Raw genomic sequence first — 27,357 nt, 5'->3', positions numbered from 1 at the left:
GATTACAAGACAATGGGCCCTTGGGCATAGACATGGAAAAGCCCCCACCATGTCTGTATACATAGATTTACTTTTTATCGTTTTGGCCATTTATTTCTATAGTTTCCTTGTATTTCATTGTCGTTTTATATTGTTTGGTGGTAAATATGCATCTCTTTGTAATGGGTGTCTATTCCAGGGACATTTTGTTCAGTAATCCATCAACGAGTGATCGATAAATACTTAGAATAACATGCACAATACATATGTTATCCTAAATGTAATTGAACAGTTGTTGACAACTGTGTATCAGCTGGCTAGCTTGGTTAGCAAAGACTTGATAATAAAAACACTACATAAAAAAAAACCTCAAACCAGATCTAATGCAAGGAATACCTACATTCAACTCTCAAACGGAGGCATGTGGAATAGAAAAAACAAAAAGTCAAGATTCGCTAGGACACAAATCCAAAATGAAACCTGCTGCTGATGGTAGAACTCAAAAACATATGGAAACATGAACATTTCTCCCAAAAGATATTGTAATTGCAATAAGTAAACACTCTCAAAGACATGAACCCAGTGAGCACATCTTGATATAATCACATCATTCAAAGTGATTGCTCAGGGCTTTATTGGCAGTTCAAATTGCAAAAGAATGAAGGAAAGATTGCAAAACATCTTCATCTACTGTGGAGATATAAATGTCAACGTCTTAAAGAGTAAGCTATAAACAGAAGGTGATTTCAAAATATTGCTCGAAGTAAAAACATTGCAGGGAACCAAAACAGTTTGAAAGCTGGGGAACACAGAGGCTCCCCCTGCAGGCCTGGCAGAGGGAGGGACTTAAAAGCTCAGTTGCAGGGGTTTGATTTCTTATTTTGTCAATTGTCAAGTGAATTCAATAATGTCAAATGACTAAATGACAAAAAAGGTGTTTGCAAACTCTATGTGTTCAAAGTTCTTCAAGTCAAGGACAGGTCTCCGTTTCTCCCTCCACTTTAAAATATGATACTGTAGTTAATCAGATATTGTCATATATTTATTGTCCTAAGTTTGCACGTGTTGTTATTTTGTATATTTAAATGTGATGTAACTACTTGTCTTTATTCATTTGTAATGTTATATCGTTTCTTAAAGGTCACCTATTATGCAAAATCCATTTGTAATGGCTTTTACACATAAACACGTGTCCCCTCGGTTTAAAGAGACTCTGAAAGTTTCAGGAACAAAGATTCACTCACTTTTTATCCTGATCCATTTATATAAAAACCTGTCATTGTGTTGTTTTTCCTCCTGATGTAATCCGTTCACAGTAGTTATGTTGATAGTTGGCAAATCACAGGTAAGTGGTGACATTAAAACAAAAGCCCAGAAACATTGTTGTGTGTTAAAATGGACCACTTTACTCTTGCACAACACATCCATACAGTACATCCAATAGAAAAATAAAATGGCCTGCTTTGTAGCACATTTGAATGTAATTTGCATCCTTGCTAGAACAACCCAAGCCACACAAGTTCAGAGATGAATTTCAAGGGTTTAGTACACTTTAGCAGAACACACATTCGTCGAGCTCCTCTTTTGGTTCATTTGAAGTTGACTTTCTTGGAAAACAATGCAGACGCTCGTCACAGTAAAACAGAACGAGTGCATTATTCGGTGAGGACAGTTGAGAGCAAAGAGGTCCAGGAGAAGCAGGAACCATGCATAGCCGTGTGGGAGGAGACTCCAGCAGAAACCAGTTAAACATACAGAGCTACAAACCAAATGGGTTTATTGGACAGTCGATGTTAAACAGCGGGAATGACAAACCAAGAGATTCTGTCTAAGTGGAACCCCTTTTCCATCCAAAATTTGTTTCTATTAAATATATTTTTATAGTAGTTTCAATGAATTCTCTCGCACATAAATAGCATCATTATTGCTCATTAGAAAAACAAAGATCAGCTCACACAAACTGGCATTTAAATCTACAACTAATCATTTCATTGGCCATAACGAAGCTAAAGAAAATAGCAAAAAGAAATGTTAGCAACCGAACTCAACTTATTTTAAACTGTGGAAATAAGCGTTTCAAAGCTTTGTCACGGATCAAATGACTCTATGAAAGAAAAGTAACTCTAAAACGAATCTATTGTACAAAGAACCCGAGGACAAATTAATTATTGGATTTAATAACACATGAACTTTGGAGCCAATAGGTCAGAATAGAACAACCTATGCTTGTTGAATATTTACAATTTTTAAGAATAATCAGCGTTACAGATTAGCTTATTTGATCTTAAATGTGTCACTCATTCATCAGAGCCGTTAGTTTGAGACGTCTGAACTTGATCGGCAGCAACTTCCTCAGCAGGCTCCTCTACTTCTGGATCCTGAGAAACCAAAAAACAAATCGGTGAATACAGCGACTCCTTTCAACGAGTAAGCCTTTACTAGGATACATATAAAACGTTGTTGCTCTCAAGACTGACCGCGTCACTTTTAGGAAAACCACCGCAAACTAACAAGACTGCAGCTAGATACATTTCTGTGTCACTTTCAAAACGCAATAAACCGTATTTAATTTTGTCTTCATTTACATTGTTTTATTTCATACTCTGTTCTTGTACATATCATGTTTACATGTATATAGACTTTTTGCACTATTTTGTATGCACTATATGTTGGAAGATTTTCATTACCATGTCTACACTCTAGCTTTGTGCACATGACAATAAAACCTTTGAATCCTTGAATACGTCTGAATTGAATGCCGTCAATTTGACCGGACAATTTTTAATACGCATATAAAAAGGAGAAAATACAATTTCTATAAGCAGGCAGCTAAAGTCAAACAAACTCTACTTCAGTCTGCACCGCCATTGATTTCTTTTTTGTGAAACGAGTGAAAATAATTGTGAAATAAATGAGCATTTATGACCCTGAGAATGGCGAAAGGCCTCCCTCCCAGAGGCGAAGCAAGCAATGCCTCTGGGAAATAACTAATTGTTCGGCCTGTCCTAACGATAACAAAGAAAAAAAGGTAAAAAGAACAAGGGGCTTTTCTAAAAATGTTGTACCTTTTTCAGCACAGCCAGCAGGTCTTTGACGGTGGCCGTCAGGGTGTTGGAGGTGTCGCTCAGCTGCTGGTGGAAGAGGCTCTTCTGCTCCTCCACTGCCTTCAGGGTCTGCTCCGTCTGGCTCAGGGAGCCCTTCACCTCCTCCAGCTCCCGGGACAACGCTCTGTTGGCCTCCTCCACCTGAGCTTTCACCTTCCCATCTTCCCCTGGAAGGAGACAACGCAGAGTTAGATCGAGGACCAGGATGAAGGCATGTCAACCAATAGGAACGTCAAGAAAATGTCAGGTCAAACAATTTCTGCTAATCAAACTTAATTATTAAAAAGCACTTGAAAAACGAATGGTTTGCAAATTATTGTATGTTTTGTAAGAAAATGAAGACCATCAGTTACATTACTTTTTAGAGTTCTTGTAACTTGTTAGGGTTTACAGTTCAGGACAAGGAACATTTTCCTGCGCTAATGGGACAAACAAGTTCGTCGCTTCATTCTTTCCTATAAAGAACCCTTTAGCTGTTACTTAGCACTCTGAGCTATACACAATGAAAAGCAATTTAGCTGAGATCTATTTTATATTACAATGTCATAGTAATGTGCCAGTCCACGTTCCAGAGATCACAGGGAGGTGAAGGCTGAGTGCAGTGAGGCTGGGCTTCTTTGTAGTAGGGCTGCTCAATTAATCGTCTTTGAATCGCAATTACGATTATGGCTTGCAACGATTACGGAAACTTTTTTTTATTGGTTTTTCAGTTGAATTATACTTAAAGTTCAGGGTAATCAACTGTTAAAAACATACTGTTCACATTTTTTGTCTCCAATACATTTATGTTTTCAAAGTAAATGGATAATCGTTTAATAATCGTGATTAGTGTTGTCACGATACCAACATTTTGGTTTCGATAACAAGTCAGGAATTGTGAGTCCGATTATTTTTCGATACTTTTCTTTTATTATTTTCATGATAAATAAAATTGTAGTTTATCTGTTAAGTGTTTTCTTACAACATGGTCTCTTCTTTATACTTGAGTTTATGTGATTTCTTTGATAGTTAACTTTATATTTTATTAACATGTAATAGTAGGCTACAGTAATATAAATAATTATTGACAAAATGTACATTGCAGATGTTAGCCACATTAGTAAGTTAGCTAAAAAGATATTAGACAGTTATCATTGCCATTAATTGCCTCGTCAAACTACGAAAACGTTCGTTTGTCACAAAATAAATTACACTTGTTTGACTTAGATGTGAGGGCAGGGCTTGAGCATGATGTAATTCTGTTATCTATCACATTCGCTAACCTGTCTGTCTTTAGACTCTTTAAACAGCTCTGGATGCCGGTCGGCGAGGTGCTTAGCCAAGTCGGATGTGTTGGCTCCCTTGGTTTGCAGGGATCTAAAACATGTCTGACAGACACGCCTCGTGGTGTCCGTAGGCTTGCCCTCACTGTCAGTGATATAGCTCAAATACTTCCAAACTTCGCTTCTGGCGTCTTTTTTGTCAACAAGCCGAGGCGCAGCGGCAGTTGCACTCCCACTTGCAGCCATGCTTCTCGTTTTCTCACATGCTCTGGCAGCTAGCTAGAGCATGAGAGAGGGGAGGCACTTAGAGCGTGCTTGAGAGGGGCGGGACTGCAGTTGCAGTGCAGGGATTGGAAGCAGAGCGCTGAACACACACGGCTCTTATTAAAACAGCGCTTTCTCACCGGTGTAATTTCCCCCGTCATTCTTAAAGTACCGATACTAATGAAACGGAGGAATCGTAACGTTTTTAACGGCAGGGTATCGCGGTACCTTTCAAGTATCGGTACACCGTGCAACACTAATCGTGATATCAATTATTGACCCAAATCATAGAGATTTGAAGCAAAGCTCAAATTGAGCCACATCATTGTCCAGAAGGACTTCTGACAGAGTGTAGCCTGCAACTCATGAGAATATGAAAGCACTTCAAAGACAGCATATACAGAATAATACAATATAAAATCATACCCATTTTGGCATCCAGCACTAAGAGCTTTTGTTCTATTTCCTCTCGTGCTTTCTCACTCTTCTCCAGTTTCTGCATCATGCTGGCGATGTCCACCATGGCTCCGTTGAACACGATCAGATTACCAGACTCACTGGGCTCAGACTGCACACGGGTCTTAGGAGCAGGAAGTAGAGCTCGGTTACCTGGCGGGAAGAGAGAGAGAACAACTTTAGAGAAGGGCTTGCTATAGCATACCTCGGCCATACTGCTGAAGCTCATTTCATATGAAGCTTTCTATTTCATCATAGATTAAAACATATGCTTAATAGACTTTACACATTGCTAAACCCATGTTGGCTCACCTGTGAGGTTTTCTATCTGGGCTTCACTGAAGGTGGGGGTGGGCTCGTCCTTCCCCCTGTCCGTCAGTTTGCGGTAGTGACAAGACTCTCTGACCACCGGCTTATTCAACAGCTTCTTAATCTGGAAACAGACAAGACAGGCAGGCATTTACTAAGGACACCAAAAAAGGGTAACTGTGTGCCATAAAGTGCAGAACAAAAGACGTTAACAGATTCACTTTACTCTTAGTAATGTTGGGGTTGATCAGGAGAACATTTTTTGAATAGAGATTGATATTGTGCGTTGCACAAGCACACACTGTGCAACACACGAGTTGCATCTTTAAAAACATTTTTTATTTTGTATGTAAAGCAAATTAGGAACAAGAAAGTGAGCCGCCCAGCTAGTGTTGCAAGGTATAGCATGCTAGACAAATATTGCGATAGTGTGCCGTTTTTGTCAATAGTTTAGGCCGTTTGTTGTTTGTTTGTTGTTATTGTGTCAGGATTGTCTTTTGGGACAATGAGATCCAATTAAGACAAGGGAGGCATCATTGAGTTGGTTCATTTTTTCTATAAAAAAGGCACTATGGGTTTGTACAGATCCTGTTTTCATTATCCACTCTGGGTATTCACAATGGAAAACGGTAATGCAGAAATCAATGCTATACTTGTTTCCACGGTTCAGAGATCACAGAGAGGTGAAGGCTGAGTGCAGGAGACTCAAATTGAGCCAGATCATTGTCCAGAAGGACTTCTGACACAGTGTAGCCTGTAACTCATGAAAGACAAAGCCCTTCTAAAGACAGCATACACTATATGTATCTGTTCCTGATGGTTTAGGTTTGTGCTGTGGTTTCAGTATCAAAGTCCTAGCCCTGCATCCCATAATGATGAGTGTCTGTTCACCTGAGCTCGAGAGAGGTGCAGGCCCAGAGTGTACAGGATCTCCTCCAGGTCTCTCTCCAGCAGATAGCCACAGTGGCTCTGGTCGAAGTAAACAAACGCCATCAGCAGCTCTTTGTTGTATGTGACCATCAGCTTCTTCTCCTGGAAAAACAAAAAACACATTTATATCAAATAGCATGATAATGCTACATCCATGTCTTCATATTTTAACAACAATAACTAACCTTGTCTTTAGAGGATCTTTCTTTAGACGACTTGCGGTCATCCTTGCGGTCTTTTCTGTCTCTGTCATTGGAGTCTTCATCGTCCTTATCTGAGAAATATCAAAAGAAATACATTTCGAAAAGGTGCCGATACATCTTTTATTATTAAGTTGTATTATAGGATTGCATAAACACAAGAAATATAAACTAAAGGCGCTTTCACACCGGAGTACTTTTCCCAGTATAGTTCCGAAATGTTGCGTTCACACCAAAAAAATCCGGAACTAGAACTTAGTTCATGAGAACCTTTTCACCCCCTTTTCCGTCCCTGCTAGAGAGCAGGGACTTTCGTGGGAGAAAAAGGTTCCTATGTCTGATTGGCTGGGCGGATTGCAAACCACGCCCCGTAAAACTCCCAAAAAGTTTTGTGAAGCCGACATTTTATTATCCTCGCATTAGCATTATTAGCATTAGCCCAGCGCACAAATAGAGAGAGACTAACTTATGGCAACACAGAAAAAAACATGGGAGCGGTGGAGATGAGGAGGTGTCGGCGTTTCTGGCGATTTACTCGGAAGGCTTCAGTAGAAGCTGCTGGGAGTCCCAGCAGCTTCTACTGAAGCCAGTCCTCAACTCCGGGGACTTCCGGCCGGGGGCTTCGGGTGGCAGGATACGCTTTGGCTTTACTGGCTGCCTGCCAGTAAAGCCAAAGCAGAAGAACAAGAAGTGATGTTAGCGGCTTAATTTGACTAACCCTTCCCCAGGAACTAACTCCGGTGTGAACGCGATCTGTACTTAGTTCATGAGAACTAAAGAGTGCTCATGAACTAAATTCTCATGAACTAAGTCCGGCTAAGTACTTGGTGTGAAAGTTAAGGCCTCAGAAATGGTGGTTATGTAATCCATCACAGGTTCAGCGTGGTTTCTCATCAGAACAAATCCTATTGTGGGACATTACATATATATATTGCATTTGAAAGAAAAGTGCAATACCATCATCATCGTCATCCTCTGCATCTTCAGCCTCCATGGGGTCATATTCTTCAGCATTATTCGTGCTGCCATCATCCTCAATCTCCTCTTCATCTCGAGACGGCTCCTTTTTCACAGTCTTTTCATCAGACTAAAAAACAAAAGTCAAAACGACATGAGAACACGCATGTCGCAGGGTGAACGACGGACTGATCAGATAGGTACGTTTGGGAGGCTTACCTTTTTCTTCTCCTCCTCTTCCTCTTTAGTCTTCTTCACTGCTGGCTCTTCAGTCTCCTCTTCTTTATCCTTCTTTGATTCACGCTTCTCCACTTCCTTTTTGGCTTTCTTCTCCTTTTCCTTCTTTTCATCTTTGGTAGGAAAAGCAGCCAGGACTTTATAAATGCGGTAGCCAAAATCTCTCTGTAGCATCTCGTTGAACAGCTCAGCAAATAGGGAAACCTGGAGGGAAAGAAGGCAACATATAATCATGTGTGTGAATCATAAAGCAGATCCAGTTCAGCAATCACTATAGAATATGTAGACTTCTTGTATCTTCTTTAAGACAGTGAGCAGTAACTCTCACCTCAAAGGAGTGCTCCTTGTTGTCTTCCAGTCTGTAGTCCAGCAGCACGCTCAGAGACATGACGCTGCAGTCAAATTTGCCGTTCTTGGCGGCCCAGTTGGGGTGCACGATGATGGTGGGCTCATCGGGGAGGATGTAGCGCCTTTCTCTGCGCTGCCGCTCCAGCTCCTCCAGCTTCTTCTTTTCCTCCTCCTAACAGAAGAAGAGATTCATTTGAAGATAAACCTCATTTCTGAAAAGGTTTTATGATAATGATATTTCAAACATTTCCCAAATTGGGATCAATAAAGTTCTATCTTATCAATAAAGTTCTATCTTATCAATAAAGTTCTATCTTATCTAATTACTGAAAAAAGACTAACATGTTAGTCTTGCTACTCAGTTACAATCTTAGATAGTGTTCCACGATAACAAAAGCTACTGATGCAATGTGTGTACCTCTCGGTCATCCTCAGGGCGAGATGGCTCCTCTTCCTCAGCTACTTTGACCTCCGGTTTCTCAGGCTCCTTGGACTCCTCCACCTGCTCCTCCACCTTCAGCTGCTTGGTGAGGCGGGCGATCAGCTGCGACTTTAACCCCTTCGAGCTTAGAGAGCGACAATCGAGCTCTTTGCGCAGGTCATTTACCTAGAAGACAAAACAGGGATGTGGGAAATGAACTTCAAACCTTGTGAGGAGAACAAATGACCAATATTGATTTAGGCCCTATGTAGGAAAAAAACGAAAATGTTATGGTGTGTCTGTTTTACTAGCTCTATCTCTGAGGCGTTCTCTTTGAATCTTACCTTCATTGATTTCGGGTCAAGTTTAGCCCAGTGAGTGGGGTTACTAACATCAGCCGCTTCTTCCCCATCCTTCTCCTCTTCCTCCTTGACAGAAAATCATTAAGATAGAGACAGGCAGAGAGAAAGACAGAAGTGGAAAACAAACAGTTAGTACACCGCTCGTGGCCCGAGGGAACTTTAATGTTGATCCGTGCAAGAAGCAAGGTCACATCTGTCTTTCATTGTGTCGTCCTAGTGAGCTCTCGACTGTGTTTAAGTCCACTGCTACTGAAGCGTACACAGGGAAGCTCTCTAGCTCTTATAAAACCAAAAGAAATGCCCCCCAGCTGCCAATCAATCAATCTGTGGAACACAAAAAAGGTCAAAATCAATGAGAGGTGTGTCCAAAAGGTGTGTGGGTACATCAGGTGAACTGAAGCTGCCTCCAAACGGAGTGAGGATAGGGTGGCCCTATGGTCTATGACTGGGGAATTGGGAATTGCCATTTATGGGTTTTATACACCTACGTCAGATAGGAGCCATCTGTCCAACCAACTGCCCTGGAAAAACCAAACTCTACATATAGTCCAAACGAAATGCAGAATCCAACAAGAACAGACAAGAAAACAGAAGTCTGGGGAGGTTCTCTTTTTGAAGTCAGAGGATATTAAATTGATGTGGGAAATCAAATAAAAATACACATTTCTACAACAAACACAATATTTACACGCAACTGACTACACAGATTCCAGCGTAAAGAAACATTTAAATTCCAGCGTTGCAAAATCATCCCTGGCTCGAATTTGAGAGACTGTTTTGGAGATCATTGCAAGCACCCACACTCAAAGGAGGATAAGCAAGTGTTGTTTTAAACAATGGCCGAGATATACCAGGAATAGCAGGAATTATTAAAGCAAGATTAGCACCCAATTACGAGGCTTTTGAAGAGCTGGAAGCTGTTTTATCAGTTGCGATTCTCGACCTACACAACACAACCTAGTCTCACTGCTTCCACTGTATGTGTCTGCTGGATGTGAGGGAAGGTGGATGTGTTGATGGGAGGAGTTGGAGCAGAGGAAAAGGGACAGGTGGAGGAGTAAACAGAAGACGTCTAGGTGAGGTTTGGTGGGGAAATAATCTGCATGTGTCTGTCTGCGTGAAAGGTGAGGTGTGCTTTGTGTCTGATGTGTATCTGGGGTTTGTTTTTGTAATTCCTGTGCCTTCCTGTGAGAAGCGGAAATGAGAAGAGAGGGATTAGCGGTTCAGTGCCTGTTCTCCATCCGCCTCCTTTCGCTCGGCCGACAGCTTCTCAGCCAGCTGCTCCCGGAGTCGCCGTGACAGCACCTCCCACTCTGAGCGGGTAGGAAGACAATGCCAAACATCCGGAAGAAACAAAACCACTGTCTCCACATGAGCAGGGACTGTCCGCCCCTTGTGAGTCTCCTCCGGCCGGTGATAGCGAATCTCTGCAAAACGATACCTGTCGCAAAGGAAGAAGGTGCATTGGAAAGAAACATTCTGGTCAGAGCAAAGTATAAAAGGCAGGCCTTGCTAAGGGCGAGCCTTCTACAGCTACTCCCTCCCATGAGCTCACTGAATGATGTACATTTCATTACAGTGGCCCTTCTCCCACACAACACACAATGGACCCATTCTGCAGCTCTCCAACTGTTGTCCCAGGTTACGGCAGCCATTTTGAGAAAGTTGACAGACAATCACATAAAATAAATCACATCCCCAAATTCATCCCCATTATAGCTTTAGCTAATTATGGATTAGTGTTCTGCATTTAACGTAGGAGACACTTAACGCACTACATTGGGGTTGTGAGAAGAGAGACAGAATCAACAGGACAGTGAAAGCCAGTTAAATATGTAAGATATTTAACAGGTAAAAGTAGAAAATAAATAAAAAAGAACATAGGCAGTGTCTTCTGGTCCAGGCTACTGCTTCCAGCCACAGTCCATGCGTTTGATTTTTCTATGAAATATGCATTTATATATACATATATACACATATATATATATATATACATATATACACACATATATATACATATATATATATATATATATATATATATATATATATATATATATATATATATATATATATATATATATATATAGAGTGTGACAGCAAGAGAGAGCCAAGACGACAACACACAAAAGACCAAAAATAACTTTGCACAACACAATAAAGGTAAATAATAAGTAGCAAATTAACAATACAATAATCATTATTATAAAAAAGGAAAACATAAAAATATCACCCAACATGTCCAGGACGAGAGTTTGAATAGAAGTAATAAATCGTAGTGATAAAAGTGATTTTAAAGTACCAAAAGTGATTAGATTTGAACAAAAACACAACAAATATTGAAGAGAATAACAGCTCTTACCACTGAGTGCACAGACTAAGATCTATGCCTGTGAGTGCCTTGCAACAGCGTATGGCTGTCTTTATAAGGACTGAGGGATCCTTTTCTGGGTCGGCTCCGTCCAGAGAGGGAGACCAGTGACCACCAATGGCCATGGCCTCATCTTTACCTCTCATGCCCACCAAAAACTAAAGGAGAAAGACAGACGGGTACAAAGAAGAGCCAGAGGGTAGAAAAGGTTAGATGGAAATTGGGAATAACAATATGGATACGGGGTGTGGGGGGGGAAGGGCAAAAAAAGAGCGAAGAGACAAACACAAAAAGGTCAGAAGCATGTCTAAATAATCATACCTCTTAGGTTCCACAACCCAAATAAGAAACAAAACACACAAACAGGGAGCAAAGGTCAGTTAAGAGTAGGGATGGGAATTTGAAAGCAAATGTATATTCGACCCCCAAAAAAACAGTTAACCGAAATCTACATATCCTATAAAAAACATTTTTTAAAAAAGTTTAATTTTGAAAAATAAATAAATACATGTTCAAATAAGTATAGAAACTAAGTCGAATTTGTCAAATGTATTGAACTGGTGATCACAGTTTGAACAGTTGACAGCTATAGGCCTACAGCTTTCATGCTTAAAACATAACTTGGTTTTTAAATGAAAGAGGGATCAAACACAAACAACATAACGGGTTAGGGTAACGTAACCCTATTACAACAGAGATCAACAACCTATAACAGGGCCTATGCACAGAATGCAGCTATTCAATATTCATTCTTCTTTCAGAATATGAGCATGTCTGCTCAGGGGAGAGGCGGGTGCGGAGGCGATTCACTATCAGGCCAGCTGTAGAGAAGACCCTCTCAGCTGGAATTTGGGCATAAGAGGAGGTTTGAGTCTGCGTGATCTGCGTGTAGGGAGGGGCAGCAGCCATATCATTAGCTCGAACTAGTTAGATCTGATGGATTTGGACATAATCGCGAGTGAAGTATAACCGGATGCGAGAGAGAGAGATCAGCACCTGCAGCTCTGCCCGCTGTGAGGGACCGTGGGCGGAGCAAAACACACCTTTAGACCCAACACATTTAGCTATGGCACTGTCGTATACATTGAATTATTCCATTTGATCATATGTGACCTGCTCTATCTAAATCAGTCGCATTGACCCAAAGACACATTTTGAGTTGTATACACTGTTGGAAAGAGGAGATTCCTAGCTTTCTAATGATATCAGGATTGTTTTTGTACTCCAAATATTAAGCAAAATATGTCACATTATATAATGACTGTCACAGAGTCATCATTTTGAGAAAAAGGCCTTCAAAGTTTTCTCTTCTCTGGAATCCATCGATCTGATTGATTATTAGCAAATGATCAAAATACTACGGAGGGAAGATATTTTCGTTTGGAGGGGAAGCTCCACAAGTGTGTGTATACGTGTGTGTGTGTGTTTGTGTAATTTTGCATTTGTGTGTATTGTGTTTGTTTCCGGGGGAAACACTGGCTGTTGTTATGCCTGCTGTGACGTTAAGTTACTCCGTTCTCCGCTTGTAATTATGCCATTACAAGCTTCAAAGCTGTATTTATCATCTGAATTTGCCGAAACAAGTTTAATATTCTGAAAGCCAAGACTTTGTTTAATTGAAATCAGATGAAAACAAACTGTAACGGACCCTGCCGTGTTATCTATGATTGCTATACGCTTACATTCATAATTTCAGCCGGAGGGAGGGGGAGCGGCGCTGCGGAAGAGCAGATTGCGAGTGAGAGGTGCTTGTCTTCGTCCCTTTACAAGCTTAAAAAATGTATTTATCGTGTGATTTTGGAAATAAAAGTTTCCTATTCTGAAAGCCAAGACTTTGTTTGTATAAAATCAAACAAAACACCCGAACCCCGAAAAAATTGTTTTTTATGTAAATCCACGTTTATTTTGAAATGAGCCGTTGCGACTTCCGACTGATTTCGATAGAGCGGGTCACGTATGTGATCAACTTAGGCACCCCTCCCAAAAAAAAAAAATTACAATAAAAATATTCATAACTCATATTGGAATACCTGAATAATTTTGAATATTCGATTAATCGTTCTCATTCCTAGTTAAGAGCCTTCCATATTGTGAGCACTAAGCAATGTAATAGGATCATTACATCACTGTCAGCTCATGCAAACATTACACATGTGTAATGTACCTTAATGAGTCTAGCAGGGTGTTGGAAAGAGTCTTTGAGTTCCTGCGGGTCCTCTGCCAGAGCACAGGACTTGTGATAGAGCTCCTCAATACCGGGGTTAGCCAGCAGCATCACCTGCATCATAAAAATACCACATTACAGTTATCCCACCGTGTATTTATATTCATTAAGTATCTCTCTATGCTTTAGTTTGTATTGGTAGATGTCACCGCCCCCTCAATTGTAGTGGTTTAGATTGCCAAGCTTAGCACAAGGAATGATTTACACCGTGGTACTAACAATACCCAGAGGATGAGCCGGAAGTTATACTACTACTAACAGAGCAATTAGGCTATTTATTATACCAGACAACCAGATGTATTTATCGCTGGCAGACATACCTTAGCACTGTAGGTGTGGTTGGCATCAGGCGGGTCTAGCACGGCTGTATTCTTGACTAGAGGGTCCACCTCTTTGTGTAAGATGTGGAAGTTACAGGCATTATTATTCTGGAAGGGTCTCGTCACTGGGAAGGCATCCACCCAGGTGAAAACGGCATTATAGAAGTCGCTAGGAATGTAGAGGCTCTGATAGCGCCTTCTCAGCTCCATCAGGTCACAGCTGGATCTGGAAAACCCACAGAGGAGAGTTATTACCTCCACAACCCAAACTGAACAACACTTCAGTGATATGTTGCTAACAAACAGCTAGGATATATTGGAAGATGGTGCTTACCCATCCAAGCTGAACTTGGAAAACTGGACGGTGTAGCGAGGCACGACCCTGCGCGGGCGTCGAGGTGAGCGTTCCCGTCTGGGAGAGCGATCTCTGGAGCGTTTGCGTGTGGGCGAGCGTTCTCTCGACCGCCGCCGCTCGCGGTCTCTGTCTCGACTATGGAATTGATGTATAAAAACACTAAGATGAATAACTTATGCTGAATGCCAGGGAAAGTGACAAATATCAGATTATCTGGGGTGAGATCTTTCGACATCTCACCTGCGTTCCTCTTTAGTCCTGAGGATGAGCTCAGGGCCTCGATCATTGCGATTGGGGAACCGCGGTGGAGGCTCGATGCGTCGGACAGGCTGCGGCATCATTCTCACTGGGGGCTGAAGCAGACCAGCGCTAAACACATCTAGGGACGAGGGAAATCATCTCGTTAAAGCACTCCTCATACCACAAAGACAGACATTTTGACCAGAAGTGAAGAGGAAAGACAAAATAAGATATTATTTAGTGGCCAAAACCTTATAATTAACTTTCATAAACACACTGTGAAAGCTTTAAAGCTTAATGATAGAAACACTGACGATGCCCAAAATCAGACAACACCATGGTAGATATCTTTCAATCACAAGGTAGCACCAGACTAAAGTATACTTTTCTTTACTATAAATGGGACCATGATGCAAGAAATGAATATTGTACTGTATAATATAAGACCTAAGAACTGGCAGTGGAGACCATCTGCCTTTGTTGCAACTAGTGTAGTCACCCTCTGGTGGCTATTAGAAAGTATGCAGGTTGAAGGAACTTCTGCATTAGCTTTACTCTTCAGACCTGGGTATTGCCACCTGCCAAACCGCTGCAGAGATAATGATGCTCATCACCCCTTGTTTGTTTCATTTCTAAAACAAGACAAATGCAATCTTAAGTATTTCACCTTTGGGTGGGGGCTGTGGCAGCAGAGACTGAGGAGGGTTTTGGAGGAGAGGAGCCAGAGAGGCAGCGGAGAGCTGGGCTTGCAGGAGGGAAGGAGGGGGAGCCTGGGTCTGAATGTATGTGTTCGGGGGAGGCATCGACTGTAGCATGTTGGGGGCTGCCTTCATCATGTTAGGAGGTTGAGGCTGGCTCTAGAAAAGTGGGAAAAGACAATAAAAGAGATGTGAGGTGAGCAAATGTTTAAAAGCAGACCTGAAACAATCTTTAGTTAACATGACAATGACGGCTCAACAATTAACAAGATGAAAATGTACAAAATATTGGTTAGTGGCTGCTTGCAAAAAAGAAGGACTGAACATCTGCTCGAATGAAAGAATTGTAGAAATGTTATTAATCTCTTCGAGACGCCAAAGAAAAAGCTGGTGCCTAAATCAAGTATAGCCCTTTGGCTGAAGTAGTGACCAAGCAGCCACACTGAAACCACATTCACAAATATTACTATAATATAAAAAATAATATATATTAGAATAACATATTTGTTTGATAAGGCACTCATTCAATTGGTGGAGTATTGATTTGAGTGCTACTTCAAACCAATTCTTTAAACAAAAAAATACTGTAATCCAGCAGATTACTCTTCCTGTCATCTGCAATGTCCGCTGTAGAGAGATTTACTGATTTCAATATAAAGACGCCTGAAGTGGAAAGCACCTCTGAAACAAAGTTAAAGTCCCAGGAGCTTGTTTTACGGCCAATAACTCAAAACCTGGATAAAAAGGATGTAATCAACCACATAATGAAGCAACAGTATAAAAACAGGCTTTCGAACTAATGTTCCTTAAAATAAAGAAATGCATTATTAAACCACAAAATGTGGTTCTATCCATTTGGCAATGACAGCAAACTAAAAGAACAAGCAAAACTGCAGTTAAGAACAAGCTGCAACTATGGTAATAGGTAAACATGAACATGTTACAGAAGAAAGCCAGAAAACAAAGACAAAAAATGAAAAGAAAGAAACTGAGTAGGAAGAAGGACCAACAAAGTATGTGATTCAGGGCTGGGGGGGGGGGGGGGGGGGGGGGGTTACATTTTGTCTGTGGTCCAAAGAGGAGTGCATGTCTGAGTAGCGCAGCTGCATCCCTGGCTCATTGTAAAGGTTTCCGAGCTGTGGGGAAGCTTGAGGTAAAGGCTGCTGCTGCTGATGCTGCTGCTGCTGCTAGGAGGGATCGAGAACACAACAGTCAATTAAGGTACAGGTCAAATATAAATCTGAAAAATAAACCCCACATTTTAAGACACTCATGGAGACTCTCTTCAGATTAAGCCAGATGAATTGTCCAGGATTCAATATGAACCTGTCGATCTCATTTTTTATATTATTCAAAGAGATAAATTGTCATATTTACCATTTAGCTTATTTCTTAAGGCGAGACACTACAGGTGAATAGGGTAATTTTTTTAACTTGAAGATATCAGCTAGACATTTCTCCAGTTAATTACTTACATTAAGACAATTGTTTTTTGTATTACAAGTTTTCTGAAATAGCATGTTTATATATGCAAATGAGCCTTAAATATGCGCATATTTTAATACATTTCAGGAACACAAATCTGAACTTTGGATAAAGCCAGGTTCAAAATTCTTGTTTCATTTTGTAGTCATATTAGTATCTAAGGCTTTTACAGAAGGGATTTTGGATCTCTCTTTTTATCACTCCATAAATCAGAAAATACTGTCAACAGCCCTAAAATCATTTATCAACTTTTAATAATTTTTAAGACCCCACAGACACCCTGAATGTTGTATAATTCAGGCTATGAATGATATATGAACAAACCCTTCAGTAAAAGCCTTCATAATATTGATAGAAATATAAATGGAAGGTTTGGTGTATGTACGTGCTACTGAAGTGGACATTTCTGACTCAAGAGCAGGAGAAAAAACTCATTTTGAGAAAACGACCTTTAAAGATTGCTGTGAGGCGCTAGCTAAACCCTCCTGTTCTTTGGATGATAGCTTGCGCATCGAAGCACTCCGTGAAGGTATTTCATGTTCGGGGTCATTAGTTTTTTGTACAACCTTGCTTAGTGCAAGTGACAATTGTTGTCGTCTTCTCTGTGAACGTTTTTTCCGCTGTTCTTTTGACATTTTGAGATTTAAATTTCAAGCGGAAAGCTAACCAGGAAGTGTTTTAGCACACCACGTGACGCATCTGAACGAATGACGTTGTCAGAAATTGACACCAGCCAATGAGATTTTGTTTCTTGTTTTAAGACCCCTTTGTACTTTCACGATTGGTTGCTGATACAAAGGAAATGACCATATTTGGATCCGGTGAGATTGTTCAGGAGACACGGAGCTTTCCAACGATATCTCTCATGACATGGTGCAAACAGCGGTCGTGGTACTTTATGTTACGTTAGAATGCTTACTTTTGGTGAATTTAGGTTGTCTATTTACAGACGCAAATAGACAAACTATAGTAAAATAAACACCTAAATGTGTATGTATGTGTCTAAATGTGTACATTTTCCTTCCAAAAGCCTGAAAGAAAACATGTTATGGAATCAAAATAGCACAAAATCTCAAAATTAACCAGTGCATGAAAAACGATGTTTTTGCCTGCCGTGTCTCGCCTTAAAGGAATTAAAGACAACCAACATATACAAAAGAGAGACACTTTGTAATATTTTAAAGACTGCTGGCAACATATATTGAACTTGGGTTGATATGTGGCCCAACTTGCAGTATCATCGGCAAAAAAAGCTGTCATGTAAATATTATTATACGTATAATTAATTACACGATGTATGTGTTGATGCAGAATGTTTAGGAGATGGCCTTTTTGAAGCCATGAAAGGATTTGGGTAAAAAGGACATATTGTGCGATTATTATAAATCTAAACGTTTATAAACATTCTAGTAGAAACCACCAGTTTGTACTTGTGTACCCAACAATCTTATCATGTCCTTTATGAATGATGGTAAACCATTGAGTTTCTCACCGACTGGTTTGATAGCTGAGGTAAGGTCTGGATGCGCTGGGCGTTCCACTTGAAGGGCATGTTTGGGTTGTACACCGCTTCCACTAGGACCCTGTCCCCCACCTGAGGAGTCTTCCCCTTTACAGCACTGAAAAAGATTTAAAAAAGCCATTCAGAAATTCTCTACATGTCAAGTCACATGAGTTACAAATTAAAATGAAACATGTATTCTTTATAACTGTGTCCATTATTATTTCTAAAAATGGATATTGACCAGGCAAAAAGACCAACATAAGGAAAAGGTGATGTCAATGTCATGTATACAATAAAGAAACTATTACCAATTACATTAAGGACATTTAAATCATCACACTATTTGCACCAGACATATATTCTACAAGATGTTCTGTTTTACCTTAGCTGAAAGAAGACATCTTCATCTACAAAGCCGAATGTGTCATGTAGCTTGTTGACGACACCAGTGAAGACTCGCTGCTTCTGAGGCTGCGTCTGCTGTTGGTGGCTTGAACGTGGTGTTGGGTAAGAAACCGTTATCTGGGCTGTCTGCTGCGGGTTGGACAAGCTGAGGCTGGTGGGCAAGGCGACGGGGGGCTGGGGGTCAAAGAAAGAAAGAAAGATCCAAAAAACTGCTACCAGTTGCAAAATGTTTACCTTAGTTGCAGGTAATTAGTAAATACCAATAACACGGAAACTGTGTGCTAGAATGCAAAGGGAGACACATTTTATAATAAATCAAAACGTTATAGAAATAAACTAAACACAAAGCCATTTAGAAACCTTAAAATATCATCATCACAAAAGGGCAAAAATGCATTGAGCTTGTATTCTATGGAAACTGATTTCAGTTTCAAATCCCAGCTGTAAAAAGAAAGGGCTGAGCATTATGCATGTCATCGATTATTTCCCCCACAACCACCCTCTCACTCAATGCATGCTGGGATATGGTTTGTCCCCTTGTGACCCTGAACATGATACACATGAAAATATACATGTATGAGATCTTTGATGAAATCAGTCATTAAATCCAAATTGCAAGCCTAGACTGGTTTTAGTTTCTTAGACATAACATAAATATAGCAAATGTATGTGTTAGGGATGCTCCGATCGCCAATTTTGGGGCCGATCGCCGGAATCAGTATCGGCCGATACCGATCGCAGATCTGATCAAGTGGGTGGGGGCTATGGGGATCTTCCATTTAAAGTGATGTTTAAAACTCAGTTCATGGGGCTCATTCACTGGCGCTTCCACAAACAACAACCAACATAATTATTACATTCAAATTAAGTACATTATTCAAGTTTACATTAACTTTGGATAATAACATGGGAGTAATAACGGGAGCCTCTCTCTCCTGACAGCCTGTCAGTATCTCATGCAGCTCACTGATCCAGTAATGAGTGACCCGACAGTGAAGAATAAACATATTTATAACTAGTTGAGCTTGTTCCAGAGGTAGATAAAATAGCTAAGTGTATTAGGTCTAACTCTTGTGTGTTTCGCTCCGCTCACCGGTCCGTCACAGCGGGTGGAGCTGCAGGATTTCTGCTTCACACACACATACGGCTATTTTACTGTCTTTTTCAGACACCTTAAAATACTGCCAGACTGGTGAAGCCATTTTGGCGAGCTTGTTTTGCCGCCCACAGAGAAAAGTGTCATGTTTTTACGTCATGTGATCGGCTCTCCTGATCGGCCTTTATAGAGAGCACCAATCGATCAGAGCATCCCTAGTATGTGTAAATTACCTGAGGGATCAGTGCCTGTTGAGGCTGTGGAAGCTGTGAAGAAATAAAGAAAATACAAAGAGTAAACATTTAGTTGACATTATAGATTTGCCACACTCTCATAACAGTTCTGTACAGTTCTGTACAGCCTGCATGTTTACTGATGAATCCTGCTAATGGAAGCAAGATATATAATTAGTACCATGTATACACACACTGCTACTTGGGCAGTCGTATCACATTACCCAGCACATTGACATGATCTGCCTCAAGACAAAATGTATGAGGATCATGGATCACTAAAGCATAAGGAAAAATTGATAATGTAAATTACAGGAGTAGGCCTGTCGCGATAAACGATAAAATTGACTTCCACCCATCCATCTTCTCCCGCTTATCCGTGGTCGGGTCGCGGGGGTAGCAGTTCCAGCAGAGAGCCCCAAACTTTCTTTTCCCTGGCGACATCAACCAGCTCTGACTCGGGGATCCCAAGGCGCTTCCAGGCCAGCGAAGAGATATAATCCCTCCACCTGGTCCTAGGTCTACCCCTTGGTCTCTTCCCAGCTGGACGTGCCTGGAACACCTCCCTAGGGAGGCGCCCAGGTGGCATCCTAACTAGGTGCCCGAACCACCTCAACTGGCTCCTTTCGACGCGAAGGAGGAGCGGCTCAACTCCGAGTCCCTCCCTGATGACCGAACTTCTCACCTTATCCCTAAGGGAGACACCAGCCACCCGGCGGAGAAAACCCATCTCGGCCGCTTGTATCCGCGATCTCGTTCTTTCGGTCATGACCCATCCTTCATGACCATAGGTGAGGGTAGGAACGAAAATGGCCCGGTAGACAGAGAGCTTTGCCTTCTGGCTCAGCTCCCTTTTCGTCACAACGGTGCGGTAAAGCGACTGCAGTACCGCTCCCACCGCTCCGATTCTCCGGCCCATCTCACGCTCCATTGTTCCCTCACTCGAGAACAAGACCCCGAGATACTTGAACTCCTTCACTTGGGGTAAGGACTCATTCCCTACTTGGAGTGGACAGTCCATCGGTTTCCTGCTGAGAACCATGGCCTCAGATTTGGAGGTGCTGATCCTCATCCCAGCCGCTTCACACTCGGTTGCGAACCGATCCAGTGAGTGCTGAAGGTCGCAGACCGATGAAGCCATTAGAACCACATCATCTGCAAAAAGCAGTGGTGCAATCCTTAGTCCACCGAACTAGAGATGTCCCGATCCGATCACGTGATCGGAGCCGATCACGTGATTTTCAAAAAATCGGGGATCGGGATTTTTTATTTTTTTTATAAAATATATTTTTTTTATTTAATGTTACAAAACAAAAATGACCATATTCACGTCTTAAAGTCATCCTGAGGACTTAGTTTTGGTTTAAAATTACACAACATCATGTATGTGTTGCTTTCTTTGGGCTTGTTTTCAGACCTGGTTGCTTATTCCTCTCAAATCTGGCAACAGAGTGGGCGCAGTGTCTAATAGTAGCAGTAAGCTAACGAGAGGCTACATTCAGCTGGTGACTCGGGAGTCGGGACAGAGAAAATGTCAGGAGTTTGGAAGTATTATAAAATTGAAAGCGAAGGCAGTGTAACAGCCAGATGCAATGTTTGCAAGAAGGAGGTTCCGCGTGGTGGAAAGAACAGAGCTACGTTCAACACGACCAATCTAATATGCTACCTGATTAACAAACACCAACAACAACACGGCGAGTACACAGCGGCCACTCGGGTAACGGCACTGAAACAACCGACCCTTTCAGAGGCTTTTAAAAGGAAAGAGAAACTGCCCCAGAACAGTGAAAAGGCCAACACAATAACAGCCAAGATAGCTGAATTCATCACGTTGGATGACCAGCCGTTATCTGTTACCTTTTTTTTCTCTTAATGCATTGCATAAAGATCGGATCGGGAAAAATCGGTATCGGCAGATTGTCAAAATCAAATGATCGGAATCGGATCGGGAGCAAAAAAAGGTGATCGGGACATCCCTACACCGAACTGCAGACCCCCTCCCCCACGACTACGCCTCGAAATCCGATCCATGTATATTACAAACAGGATTGGTGACAAAGCGCAGCCCTGGCGGAGGCCAACCCTCACCGGAAATGGGTCCGACTTACTGCCCGAGGACCCGCACACAGCTCTCGCTTTGGGAGTACAGAGATTGGATGGCCCTGAGTAGAGACCCCCTCACCCCATACTCCCACAGCACCTCCCACAGTAACTCCCTGGGAACTCGGTCATACGCCTTCTCCAAGTCTACAAAACACATGTAGACCGGATAAGCATACTCCCAGGCCCCCTCCAGGATCCTTGCGAGAGTAAAAAGCTGATCCGTCGTTCCACGACCAGGACGGAATCCGCATTGTTCCTCCTCAATCTGAGGTTCGACAATCGGCCTGACCCTCCTTTCGAATACCTTGGAGTAAACTTTCCCGGGGAGGCTGAGTAGTGTGATGCCTCTGTAATTGGCACACACCCTCTGATCCCCCTTTTTAAAAAGGGGAACCACCACCCCGGTCTGCCACTCCTTCGGTACTGTTTCCGACTTCCACGCAACGTTGATGAGACGTGTCAACCATGACAGTCCCTCAACACCCAGAGCCTTCAGCATTTCCGGGCGGATCTCATCCACCCCCGGGGCTTTGCCACTGTGGAGTTGTTTGACAACCTCAGTGACCTCCCCCCGGGAGATTGGTGTTGATCCCCCGTCATACTCCAGCTCTGCCTCTAACATAGAGGGCGGAGTTGTCGGGTTCAGGAGTTCCTCAAAGTGCTCCTTCCAACGCCCTAACACTCCATCAGTTGAGGTCAACAACGTCCCATCCTTACTGTACACAGCTTGGATGGTCCCCTGCTTCCCCCTCCTGAGGTGTCGGACAGTTTTCCAGAACAACTTTGGTGCCGCCTGAAAGTCCTTCTCCATGTCTTCTCCGAACTTCTTCCACACCCGCTGCTTTGCCTCGGCCACGGATGAGGCTGCTGCCCTTCGGGCCTGTCGGTACCTTGCAACTGCCTCGGGAGTCCCCCGGGATAACAAATCCCTGAAGGCCTCCTTCTTCAGTCGGACGGCTTCCCTGACCACCGGTGTCCACCAGGAGGTTCGAGGGTTACCGCCCCTTGAGGCACCTAGGACCTTGAGACCACAGCTCCCCGCCGCGGCTTCGGCAATAGAGGCTTTGAACACCGACCACTCTGGTTCAATATCCCCAACCTCCACAGGAATGCTCGAAAAGCTCTGCCGGAGGTGCGAGTTGAAGGCCTCCTGAACTTGGGCCTCCTCCAGACGTTCCCAGTTCACCCGAACTACACGTTTGGGCTTACCAGGTCTATCCAGAAGCTTCCCCCGCCACCAGATGGTGATCAGTTGACAACTCCGCCCCTCTCTTTACCCGAGTGTCCAAAACATACGGCCTCAGGTCCGATGATATGATAACGAAATCGATCATGGACCTTCTGCCTAGGGTGCTCTGGTACCACGTACACTTATGAGCATCCTTATGTTCGAACATGGTGTTTGTTATGGCCAATCCATGACTAGCACAGAAGTCCAGTAACAAACCACCACTCCGGTTCAGATCAGGGGGGCCGTTCCTCCCAATCACGCCCCTCCAAGTGTCTCCATCATTGCCCGCGTTGAAGTCTCCCAGCATGATTAAAGAGTCCCCTTCAGGAGCCCCATACAGGACTCTGTCCAGGGTCTCCAAGAAGGCCGTATACTCTGAACTGCTGTTGGGTGCATAAGCACACACAACAGTCAGAGTTTTCCCCCCCATAACCCGCAGGCGTAGGGAGGCGACCCTCTCGTCCACTGGGGTAAACTCCAACAACGAAGCACCTAACCGGGGACTTGTGAGTATCCCCACACCCGCCCGGCGCCTCACACCTTGAGCAACTCCGGAGAAGAATAGAGTCCAACCCCTATCCAGAAGTAAGGTGCCAGAGCCGACGCTGTGCGTAGAGGTGAGCCCAACCAGATCCAACTGGTAACGCTCCACCTCCTGCACAAGCTCCGGCTCCTTCCCCCCCAGAGAGGTGACGTTCCACGTCCCCAAAGCCAGCTTCTGTCGCCCGGGTCTGGTCCGTCGAGACCCTCCGCTTTCACTGCCACCCTTCTGGCAGCGCACCCGACCCCATCGTTGTTTCCAGTAGGTGGTGGGCCCGCGGGACGGAGAAGCGGAGGTGTTGCCCACGTTGCCTTTTCGGGCTGGGCCCGGCCGGGCTCCGTGGCAAGCCCGGCCACCAGACGCTCGCCGACGAGTCCTCCTTCTGGGCCTGGCTCCAGAAAGGGACCCCGAGCTTCCTCCGGGCCGAGTATCCTCACTTCTTTGTTGTTCTTTCATGAGATTATTGTACGATAAATAAAAATGGACTCGATAACTTTTCTGAGCTCGATAAATTGCCGTTTACATAAGGATGTGACCAGCATTTTAGCCAGGAGCGCTGTGGCTGCCGGCCACGCACGCTGTGAGGGGCGGGGCTGACACACAGCCGGGGCGGGGCTGACACACAGCCAGGTCAGGACACTCCTCGTGCAGCAGCAAAATTAATAATATAGCGACAACGTGTGACTTACTCGCGGGGAATTTAAAGTGAAATTGGTTACAAAACCTAACTACACATCTCGATTCTCCGGTGTGGCAGTATTTTGGATTCAAGCCAAATCAAGGAGACGAACCAACGGACTTGAATCAGCCGAGCGGTGTGTCGCATTTGTTTAAAAAAGGTAGCGACAAAAGCAGGCAATACCACGCATTTTAAACTACACCTAAAACACAACCACCCCATTCCGTTTTCCCAGCTGGTAGCAAACACGGCAGCTGGAGATGGAGAGCCCCCACCTTCCCGACAGTTTACAATCAAAGATGCATTTGCCCGACAATGCAAACATGTTGGTGTTCCTTGCTCGAAAACTTTGAAATACAGATTTGGATAGGGCCTGTTGAGGCATCTGGGTCTTTGACAGTGGACTGTACACTTGACTGTTGTTTTAAGGAGGTTTTTTTTTAGATAATGTGTGCTCATATTTATTTTTATATATATATATACACATATATCTATATATAGATAGAGACAGATATAGATGGATAGAGAGAGCTCTGTTTTCCAGTCTGACTATTTAATTTATTGTTTTGGTTGTGTGTGATTTAATTAATTTGTTTTATTTATTATATATAATTTATATATTTTAATATTATTTCACATTTCATTTGCAATGTTGAATGTTCAATAAAAAGTGATGTTTGAAAGGATGTACTTGAATTATTATTATATATCATCATTATGTCAGTGGTCTAAAATGGTCTTACAACAGTGCCGACAATATTATCGTTTATCGCAATAATATCCAGAAAAATGTATCATCCAACAAAATTAATTATCCTGACAGGCCTATACAGGAGTCAATTTAAAAGACTGACGGGTAATATTAACCACAGAAAGAGCAATGCTTTGGGCATAAGTTTACTGCAGTATGACCTGACCTGATCTAGTTTTCATAACATTTAAGTCTTCTGCTGATGCATCACGATCCATGTGAAGCAATTACGGCACAAATAATGCCCATTTCATTCATTTTATCTAGGATAAGCCAAATAATTTGTTTGCGTATATAAGTATTATCAAAGGAATGCCCAAAATAAAGTGTGAAAAGAAAATGCTCCTATGTTTCACCTGATGAGGAACATTGTACAGTTGCTGTGGAGGGGGTTGCTGCTGTTGTTGATGTTGCTGCTGATGTTGATGTTGTTGTTGATGTTGTTGTTGATGATGTTGTTGTTGTTGTTGTTGTTGTTGTTGCTGCTGCTGTTGCTGCTGCTGCTGCTGCTGCTGCTGCTGATACTGCTGGAGGGCTGAATTAAGCTGAGACTATATACATTACAGAAAACATGGGAGAGATAGTGATTGATTACAATGAAGAACGATTACATGTGACTACAGAAAGCTGCATAGATTGCTGTGTGCTTTTGTACTGTGTGACTGACCTGCTGTAGTGCTGCTGCAGCAGCTGCTGCAGCTTGCTGCTGCAAGGCAGCAGTTTGCTGAGACAGCTGATAGTTTGCAGCAGACTGGTTGCTGAGAGAGGCTGCAGCCAAGGCTGACTGTTGAGAGTAAACAGAGGGCGATGCGCCCAATAGAGATGGCTGCTGCACACCAAGAGCTATGAAGAAGGAAAATAGGGCATTAGATTAAAACGAGAGTTAAAACTAAATGGGGGAAACGTTGATATGTGCTATATACGTTATTGTTACCACGCACCTAATAAGAGAGATTTTTGTTTGTTTGCTATACTCACAATGCAAGCTATTCAGGTCAAGAGGCTGTCCCGAGTGACCCGGCTGGGACACCGCTGTGGCAGCAAACTGCGTGGCCCACGGCGGATTCTTCTGTCCCCCGAATTGGGCCATGACTCATTCAGGTTAAGGGTATTCTCTGCTCACCAAGCCGTTGCTTTTCAATAAAAACAAAGCCGAGAAAAAAAATAACAAATTAGCCAGGGGTAAAGGGTTTGTAATCATTTAACACAAACCGTAAAGTACGTTGGGGAGATGAAGTAGGTTGAACAGGGAGACGTGTTTGCATTTGCAGGCAAGGATATGCAGCAAGCAACACGCAGGACTAAAACAAGGTCCAATGTAATATTAGCACCTCTAAAACTTGTTGTCAAAATGAGGAACAGGGCACCAGGACATAAGCTATGTTGCTTATTATGAAGTAAACACTTTCTGGACAACCTACAGCCATTAACCTTAGTTCGTACGGTTAATTTGATATATATTGACGCCAATTGCCAAACACGAGGGACTGAATTAATCAAGTCGAGAGAAAGATGTAGTACGTCGAAAGAACAACGTAATTACTTCCGTACAATTTCAATAACAAAATTGGTTACCCGTGATTTCTGCAGAGCTCCGTAGGTTAATAACTGCTGACACAGCGACTTCTGGCTAACGTTAGCAACTGCAACTGACAGACCGGCTAGTCAAAAACATATTTTGACCAGGTCATTGTGGCTTGGTTAACATAATAAAAACATGCCTTTGTAAGCTAATACAACATTAAAACGCATTAGGGTATTGTAAAAAAATATATAAAACGCTAAGAGTTATGCGTTGCTAGCTAACGTTGTGATGCCGTTAGCTTTGTTGCCAGATTAGCCTCGTGCTGGATTGGATAACGAATGCGAGGCCGCAGATGGCACTGAAACGACCAATGTTTAAAATTATAATATAAAACATTCATTCATAGCACCAATTCCCTTGCACGCAACTAATAATCGCACATTAAGTGTTCCGAATAATTAAAGTAGTAAAGGTCTTGCGTAAAACATAGTCAGCAGTGCTTACCAATGTCCCCTGCGCCGGCCGATGTAGACATGAACTGAGCATGCGCGAAGAAGAACCGACTCAGCTCAACTGCAAACCTTTTTCCTTAACGACCTCACTCCTAATATCAGTTATAATTCATCACTATGCAAAACATAAAAATACAGAAAGAACTGAAGAATTGTAAAGTTTACCCGAATACTAAAAGCAACAACGACAGGAAGTTTGTGTAAAACAAACAATTTGGATGATTTTTAAGCAGATTATTTGTTGTCAATAATTGC

The 27,357-nt window shown here is 42.6% G+C and overlaps 1 protein-coding gene across 4 annotated transcripts; it reads right to left on the bottom strand.

The window, feature by feature from the left end:
* Positions 1-572: 572 nt before the first annotated feature.
* Positions 573-27,159, bottom strand: ccar1 (cell division cycle and apoptosis regulator 1). 4 transcript variants are annotated; one of them, XM_034100393.2, is made up of 26 exons: positions 27,095-27,159; positions 26,044-26,198; positions 25,733-25,908; positions 25,422-25,616; positions 19,761-19,793; positions 18,409-18,605; positions 18,015-18,141; positions 16,096-16,224; positions 15,007-15,196; positions 14,340-14,478; positions 14,079-14,258; positions 13,745-13,970; positions 13,365-13,478; positions 11,192-11,358; positions 10,060-10,270; positions 8,812-8,895; positions 8,465-8,653; positions 8,027-8,218; positions 7,681-7,902; positions 7,462-7,591; positions 6,490-6,578; positions 6,266-6,406; positions 5,378-5,498; positions 5,036-5,218; positions 3,045-3,250; positions 573-2,357 (listed from the first exon to the last, which is right to left on the bottom strand). In XM_034100393.2, exons 2-26 carry the CDS (start codon positions 26,153-26,155, stop codon positions 2,277-2,279), a joined length of 3,834 nt encoding a protein of 1,277 aa, XP_033956284.1. In that variant the 5' UTR covers positions 26,156-26,198; positions 27,095-27,159; the 3' UTR covers positions 573-2,276. The 4 variants fall into 4 exon arrangements, with proteins under 4 accessions (XP_033956284.1, XP_033956287.1, XP_033956286.1 ...); XM_034100396.2 differs by having other exon boundaries at positions 14,079-14,234; XM_034100395.2 differs by having other exon boundaries at positions 16,096-16,221.
* Between the last annotated feature and the right edge of the window lie 198 nt (positions 27,160-27,357).

The sequence above is a fragment of the Pseudochaenichthys georgianus genome, chromosome 15, assembly GCF_902827115.2.
Source record: "Pseudochaenichthys georgianus chromosome 15, fPseGeo1.2, whole genome shotgun sequence".
Classification (NCBI taxonomy): domain Eukaryota; kingdom Metazoa; phylum Chordata; class Actinopteri; order Perciformes; family Channichthyidae; genus Pseudochaenichthys; species Pseudochaenichthys georgianus.
Note: the sequence above shows the minus strand (reverse complement) of the source record. Positions and strands in the feature narration are given on the sequence as shown.

Bases quoted from the DNA above. Each gene is read 5' to 3' on its own strand.
- ccar1 (XM_034100393.2), bottom strand. From the start codon at position 26,155: ATGGCCCAATTCGGGGGACAGAAGAATCCGCCGTGGGCCACGCAGTTT. The intron at 10,271-11,191 runs GTAAGAGCTGTT...CCTTTGCGACAG, and splicing joins CTTAGTCTGTGCACTCAGTG to GTATCGTTTTGCAGAGATTC. The intron at 8,219-8,464 runs GTACACACATTG...TTCTTCTGTTAG, and splicing joins GCCCTGAGGATGACCGAGAG to GAGGAGGAAAAGAAGAAGCT.